Source organism: Nothoprocta perdicaria, unplaced genomic scaffold (assembly GCF_003342845.1).
Source record: "Nothoprocta perdicaria isolate Ctin4 unplaced genomic scaffold, notPer1 scaffold_49, whole genome shotgun sequence".
NCBI lineage: Eukaryota > Metazoa > Chordata > Aves > Tinamiformes > Tinamidae > Nothoprocta > Nothoprocta perdicaria.
This window is the reverse complement of record NW_020455743.1, coordinates 3,905,206-3,912,697: the sequence shown is the minus strand read 5'-3', so window position 1 is coordinate 3,912,697 and position 7,492 is coordinate 3,905,206. Positions and strand designations below refer to the sequence as shown.

At 40.6% G+C, this 7,492-nt stretch overlaps 1 protein-coding gene and 1 long non-coding RNA gene across 2 annotated transcripts in view; both read left to right on the top strand.

Moving 5' to 3' along the window:
- The first annotated feature begins 746 nt into the window (after nucleotides 1–746).
- RPGR (retinitis pigmentosa GTPase regulator) overlaps nucleotides 747–7,492 on the top strand; it is a 36,902-nt gene continuing 30,156 nt past the window's right edge. Inside the window, exons 1-2 of the mRNA XM_026047313.1 lie at nucleotides 747–765; nucleotides 2,017–2,142. Of these exons, the coding sequence (XP_025903098.1) occupies nucleotides 747–765; nucleotides 2,017–2,142 (145 nt within the window). The remainder of the gene's footprint in view (nucleotides 766–2,016; nucleotides 2,143–7,492) is intronic.
- On the top strand, nucleotides 4,363–6,022 carry LOC112954164. The gene is made up of 3 exons (XR_003250667.1): nucleotides 4,363–4,445; nucleotides 5,242–5,290; nucleotides 5,413–6,022. It is a non-coding gene; the product is annotated as an uncharacterized LOC112954164 (long non-coding RNA).

Below are 7,492 nucleotides of genomic sequence, written 5' to 3'. Positions count from 1 at the left end.
GCCCCCCCACCCCTCCCGGGGCAGGCGCGGGCGGCCGCGGGGCCGCGCGCGGGTTGTGAGGGAGACGTGGCTGAGCGCGGGGCTGCCCTCGGCGCTGCCTCCGTCCCGCCCGCCCGCCCGCGAGCAGAGACCCGAGCGGAGCGGACGGGGGGTTTGGTCCGCGGTCTGAGCCCGCGGCTGCGCCCCGAGGCCTCGCGCCGCGCGCTCGGGGGTCAGGGACCTCAGCTGGAGAGGCTGCCTGCGCTTGGTGTCCCACTGGCGACGTGGGTGTCAGGTGGGAAATCCGTGTCCTGTGGAGACACTGAACTGAGGCGCTATGAGCTGTGCTCCCCCCCCCCCCCCCTTTTTTGTGTGTATGTGCCTTGAATTAAAAATTATATAGATTTTCTCCGTGTTAATCTTTCTAAAAGAAGGAGAAGAAAAAAAGAGGTCTGTGTCATAGCACTAGTGCCAAAGAGCCCTCTGTAAGCAGGTTCAAACGATGTGCAGTGTGGATGTCTTTCCAGATTGAGATTAAAAAAGAAACTTCTCCCAGTATATCCATGATTGCAAGTTTATATACTTAGTTTGAATATATACAAGCTTATATACTTAAAAAGTTTCAATTCTGCTATACAAAGTCTTGTTCTTAATATGACAAAGTGAGATGTGCCCGTAGCAGTGAGTACAAACCTATAGACCTGCTGTATATAAAATATATATAAAACATAAAATAACAGCTCATTTGTAAATACGGAAAAACGGTTATGTTGAAGAACTATAAAAGTGAATATCACATTTACAGGTAAGAGAGAACATTGGGTATTGGGGTGCAGAACTTTGGGTATTTGGGTGCAGGTCATTGAATGGAAGGAGACATTTCAGTGTGTTTATTTTCTGTGTAAACAATGTTACTATTATATTAATTTTACAGAAGCAACCTGCTGTTATTCTGTATATTCATTTACCATAGCCTATTAGTTATTCTCCAAAACATTGTACACTTTTTTTTTTTAATTTATTTTCTGAAGAATGACTTGGTGGTTAAAACACAAGATTTGAAATTTTAAAATAGGAGGCCGAATTTTGTTTTGGCACAACATTGTTCTATTATTTGCTTGTAGAATGATTATTTTCTAAGGCAAATGTTATGGTCCGGGTTCAATCTTTAGCTTTTGAGGAAGTATTTTGAAGTGTTTTGACAAAAAAGTATTCTTGGAAACACTCATGTTCCTTTACAAGGTGAACAAATAGTTAGTTTAGATCATTTGAAACACTTTACTAACACTTGCCGTTGAAAGTGAGAAGAAGTGAGGAAACTAGGTAGGTTACGAGGGTGGCAGTGCTATCTGCATGTTATTCTGGGGAGGTTCTGTTCCATTTTTTTAGACCATAGATCATGGAAAGCAGTTGTGGCAACCTGTGGTTTTGAGGCTAAGTGTTTTTATTTTAGGGGCCATTTTTAGAGCACATGTATCTTTTCAGATGAGTGAGGAAGAGTGGTCAGTTTGGAACCTGTCACCTCTTTACAGTGTGTGTGTCTGTCTCTCTAATCCAATTTGGAAAACCTGTTTGAATTCAAGTATAAACGTAAGTGAGACCTCTTTGTCTCAGCCTGCTTTCAGGATCAGCCTTTTATTTGCTCTATGGGGGCAATTTCTCAGAGTTTTTTCTGTCTTTCATATATGTACTGTTTTTTTCTTAGATGGCACTGGTGAAGTACGCTACTGTGCTTTCAAATAAATGATTGTATCCTCAGCAAACAGTACCCTGAAACAATAGTCTCATAGGACCTAGGACTCAACGTAGTCTCATAGGGGATCCTTGGACACTAGGAAGAAACTCAAGGACCAAAATATGAGCCTGAAAATGAAGGCATCCTTGTGAAACGGGAGAAAACTCTTTAGTCATTTTTAAATAGGGAAGAAAAAAAAAAAAAAAAAACTAAAATATGTAATCGGATAGGAAGTTACTATTTTGAACGTATGAGGCAAAATTTACTTGTGCTAAAACAGACCTTGTCTTCTTATGTTTTAGAATCAGGTGCTGTTTTCACATTTGGAAAGAGCAGTTTTGCAGAGAACATTCCTAGCAAGTTCTGGTTCAAAAATGACAAGCCCGTGCACATATCGTGTGGAGATGAGCATACTGCTATTGTTACAGGTCAGTATTGGAAATGAAGTATATGGTAAGAGCTTGTATGCTTGGATAGCTTGGAAGTTATTACTTCATATGTGTTCATATGAGTTAAGAGGTGGAAATAATGCAAAAACGAATTTTGGGGGAGAGGAGAGGGAACTCCTTTTTAAGTGTTGTCAGGTCGCTCTGAAGTTAGTGAGAGGTGACCTAAAGATTTCCCAAGATATACTCAGGAATGCATATGAGTGAATCTGTATTAAGAACTGGTATGTATTGTGCTAATTATAAACTAATCATGATGTTGTTCAGTTTGAATACTTTATGCAAAACTGATGGTGTCCACCAGATAGTCTTAAATAGTGAGCTTTGTGTCATGGAAGTAAAGAGGATTTGTTGACAACATTTAACAAGTTCACTGGGAACCTTCCTAAAACAATATATAGAATTGCATCTCAGGAATGAAATTTTGAAATACTAGTTAAATGTGACTAAAAATAACCATGGAAAGAGCAGATTTAAAAAAAAAAAAAAAAAAAAAAAAAAAAGACCTTCAAAACTCCTACTAAAACCACAAATAATTGCAAAAGCATTCCAAGAAGCCCTGATGCAATGTACTGAGAAGTCTTTCTTAATGTTCCCTCTCATTTCTTTGAAGCAGTGCTCATAGAAGAATTTGTTCTATTTAAAATCGCATGAAAGAGACGAATTTGTTGAATGCGTATCAGTTATATTGAAAAATGCCTTCTGACAGATAATAGAAACTTTCTACTAAGGAAATCATAAGTGTGTTTTCCGAATTTTCTAATTTAAATATATTAATTCCCCAGATATGTCCTATGGTTTGTTTGGGGCATTAGTAATTAAATAATTCTTGTTGATGGTTTCCTGCCATGTCCCCAAGCAAAGCTGAAGATACTGATTTTTTTCACAAAGGACAGTTTCAAGCATGGTAAAAGAAGAGTAAATATCTTGAGATAAAACTATGCAATCAGTTTTTCAAGTCCATTTCATAGTAGGTGATTTAACCATGAATAGATTATGTTTTGAATAAAACGTCATGCTTCTTGGATTGAACATATTTTATTAAATTGTCTGTTGCATGAAATTTATAAAATACAACCTTAAGTACTGTGAAATTTTGTTTTCATTTTTTTTTTTTAGTTTTAATATATCTTTCCAAATGCTGATACCCAAATTGGAAAAACACTAGACTTATTCTAAGGCTGAGGGAGCTGGGCCTGTTCAGCCTGGAGAAGAGGAGGCTGAGGGGGGACCTGATCAGCGTGTATAAATACCTCAAGGGAGGCAGTGAGGAGGAGGGGGCGGCCTCTTTTCAGTGGTGGGCAGGGATAGGACTAGAGGAAATGGCTTCAAACTGAAGCATCGGAAGTTCCACAGGAACTTAAGGAAACATTTCTTGAGTGTGAGGGTGCCAGAGCCCTGGCACAGGCTGCCCAGGGAGGTTGTGGAGTCTCCTTCTCTGGAGATCTTTAAAACCCTGTTGGACACAGCCCTGTGCCACGTGCTCTAGGTGACCCTGCGTGTGCAGAGGGTTGGACTAGATGATCCCTGGAGGTCTCTTCCAATCTTAAGGATTCTGTGATTCTGTGATTTTATGATTCTAAGTTTAGACTGGCCAGTTTCAATTTCCTCTTTGAGTTCCCCCGGCGTGTGCCTGTGCCAACACTGTTACCTAACCAGCAACAACCTGCTAAGCTTTTTAAGCTTGCCTGCGAGATCCCAGTTGCATCTGACACCCTTTCTCTTCTCTCTTTTCTTGTTGACCCTCTGTGTTTTATAAACACCTTTGTAGCTGCATTTGCTGTTGTAGTGCACAAACATGTCACCAAGAGAACTGCTAAATAAAAATATCTTAATTTTCTCAAACTTTGGAAGAAAATGGTAGAAGTGAGGGTACAAAATAGATTTGGTACCAAGAGGTTTTTTAGGGCACTTTAAAATACAAACAAAAATGAGCGCAAAATACTGATCCTCGCTGAACAACAGGAGAGAACCTGCAACTGTGATGCAGAAAGACAAAGGCCGACAGAAAATGCCCCTCATCTGTCTTTCACATCCGAGCATGTGCACCACACATCACACACTGCTGGCAGAGTGGGATGATACCCTGGAAGTGATGGCAGCAGGAGCAATTGATCCTTCAGCGGATGCCGCTGATGACTGGCAACACCGGGACTAGAGGAACCCCAGGAGAGCACGAGAGGAGCGCGGGTCTCGTGGGGAACCAGGAGCTCCCTGAGAAGCAGCTGAGCCTGGCCTGGAAGAGCTCAACAAACCCGTTGAGGAGAGGGAAGTGTCTTGAGTAGGTGGGTGTTAACGCGTGCTTTGTTTTATTTTCTGGCACAAAATTGCCCCATCCTTTCTTTTTTTTTTTCATGCCAGGAGAGGTATTAGGATCTAAGTATATAGGGAAAAGTAGGAATACTTCTAGATTTAAATCTGATCAAAATGTATCAGATTTATGCTAAGGTAATCATAAGCAAAATAATCACCTAAACTGATTTCATGTTCCTAAAAGCTGATTTTGGACAAGAGACAGCTACATCTTGCACTGAAAACAAACTGAATGCAAATGACAAAAATGCACAGGCACTAATACCCTGCTTTTAAACAAAAATATTCAGAAATTTTCAAATACTACTTTCATCTAATCCAATATCAATATTTCTACATGGCTTTTAGGATGAGAAGTATAAAGTAAGTATAAAGCTGTCTGTGCTTTGGCTTCCTAGATCAGGAGTTAGAGTCCAAAATAAATTTTGTTTACATTCTGTGGTTGTATGTTCAAATAGACAAAAGCAGTGATGGTTTCTTTCAGACTTTGAGTTGTCTTGCTGGCCTAGTAAGGGGAACATTTTTCTCTTCTGCTTTGGAGTTTGGAGTTGATTTTTTATTTATTCAGATTTCTCTTCCTGTGACATGGTCTTGATTAAAATGTTCAAAGCAGATATTTTTCAAACTGGTTCCTTAGACCCTTAACACTATCATAAGCAATCTATCTTCCAGCATCACTTGTGATATGTTTAACATTTAGTACCTTACTCTTATATTTTGGCCCAAGAATACTGACAGTCCACTCACTACATCTTTTTATAACTGCAGGCTTTGGAAAGCAACCATGTCCATTCCTCCACTTGGGAGCTGTTCTGAAGTAAGTGTCCTTGAGTCTATTTTTAAGAATGCTTCTTAAATTCATTTCTATTAGTATTTTCTTTTCTACAAACCTGTTAAAATGAACAGTTATCGATCTTATTCTTTATTGGCTTTGATTAGGGTGTCCTAGGCAGCTTGTCCACACTTGATCAGAGAGACTGACCCTTCATGAAGGGGAAGATGGTGATGACAGAAGATTCGTTTTTTAGATTCAGAGCTCTGGAGGGAATGAAGTTCCCAATGCAAGGGAGTAGAAAGAAAGAGAGAAGTCTCAAATGAAAAAAGAAGAGGTGTGTGGGGAAGCACAACGTGTTATTCTGTGTATACTTCCAAGTATTGTAAGGCATTAAACGTCCAGCAATTTACACCAGAGACACTGCAGTCTTGCCAAGTCTTTGGACACAAATCCCTTCTTTCTACCTAGCAAGAGGCCAACAGAACGTGTCATAATATCTTTTGCAATCACCTTCAAGGGAAAAATAAGGAAGATGGCTCTGATACATACCAAAGATCTGCATAAGTAGGTAGTAATCAACATGCTGAGCTGTTCTAGTTTGTATGGTGTTGTGTCCTAAACATTATTGTTTATATTGCGCCATAAAGCTTGTATTTGGGGAATATCAGGACTTGTCATGAGACTTGTCACATCATTCTTCTGAGATGCACATGATTTGAATATGGCTTTTAAATGAACTGTTAAAAGTGGTTTCTTCACAAAATAGCATAAATAAATACAAGGAAACTGTGGTGCCTCGCGTTTTATTCTCTGTCCTAAAGTTTTGCCGGGGTATACCTTCTTGAAAGAATCTTACAATCAGCAACATGTATAAATACTCAGAGTCTGTGCATAGTCTGCCTGTTTTATATCTCCCCCTACCACTAGCATTTAAAACTCAACAGAGAAAATAATGTAAAACGTCAGTATCTTTACACATCAGTTACAGGAATTCTTGTCTACCTGCTCTTTTCTTACCAGGAAGCATCGTACCCTGAGGCAGCTTTTGCTCAGCAGGTATTTCCCTGCTGCCTCTACTACAGCTTCAGGAACCAGCGGAGCTCATGATGGATGGATTTCCCAGCAATCACAGTTCTGATGGCAGCCACCCAAATGGGAAATGTGCTGGTCAGGGAACACCTCTTCCTTGTCTCTCACAAAGTTCCCTGTCCCTTAAGATCTAAGCATCCTGTGACTTCCCTTATTACTGCAATTGGTGGTGAAACCTCCACTAGTGTTATGCCAATATACAGATATTTGGAGAGGTTCCCCAGTCTTGCCTTGGGAGGAACATGGAGACCGGGGGGTATGCATTTCTGTCACCAAACCAGTCCTAGCAGTGTGCTGCTTGATATTCTCATTTCCCTTCTCTTACCCAGAGTAATTAATCTTACTCTGCTGGACTTGTCTTCTGCCAGCCGTTCCAGATGGCAGCCAGCCACGCTCTGCATTTATCAGCACCGAAAAGGAAGCGACAAGCGATTCAAGTTTGCAGGGTTTTGAACTCTGATCCTTGCCTATTCATCTGCTGTTGAAGTAATTTTCACGTTAATGCAACTGTGGTGATGACTAGAGATAGCTCAGTATGCAATTACAGAAACAGGGCATTTTGCATACAAAATTCTGTCGCATTTCCTGGCCAGCTCAGATTGCATCGTGCCCCTGTTCCAAACCCCAGATGTGTTCTTTCGCTGCAGGCATTCAGTTTGGTTGCTCTGGAGTGCCTAGTGCTCTGCATTCACTGTCTGAATTACCCGCTGTGCAGTTTTCTGTTATGCTGATAAGTGTTGGAAGTCTGAAATTATAAAAGGCTGTCACCCAGTTGTTACATAATCATAATAATAATAATAAATCCTCTCATTTCTTAAACTTCTTGACTTCAGAAGCAACATCTGAATTAACGGACTGCTACACAAAGTAGCAGATTATAAGATGAAAAGAATCACAGAATAGTTGAATTAAGAAGAGACCAGGAGCTCATCTGGTTCTGCCCTCCTACTCAAGCAGCTAGAGCAGGTTGTTCAGGACTGCGTCCCATCAAGTTTTGCTTGGCTCCAAGGATGGAAACTCCAAACCCTCTCTGGGCGACGAGATTTGTTAAACAACCCTAACAAAGTAAGGTTAAAAAAGAGGTTTCTTATGTGTAAGAATTGGACCCAGCATGCCAAGTGTGGCTTCGCTCATGCTGGGTAGAAGGATCACCTG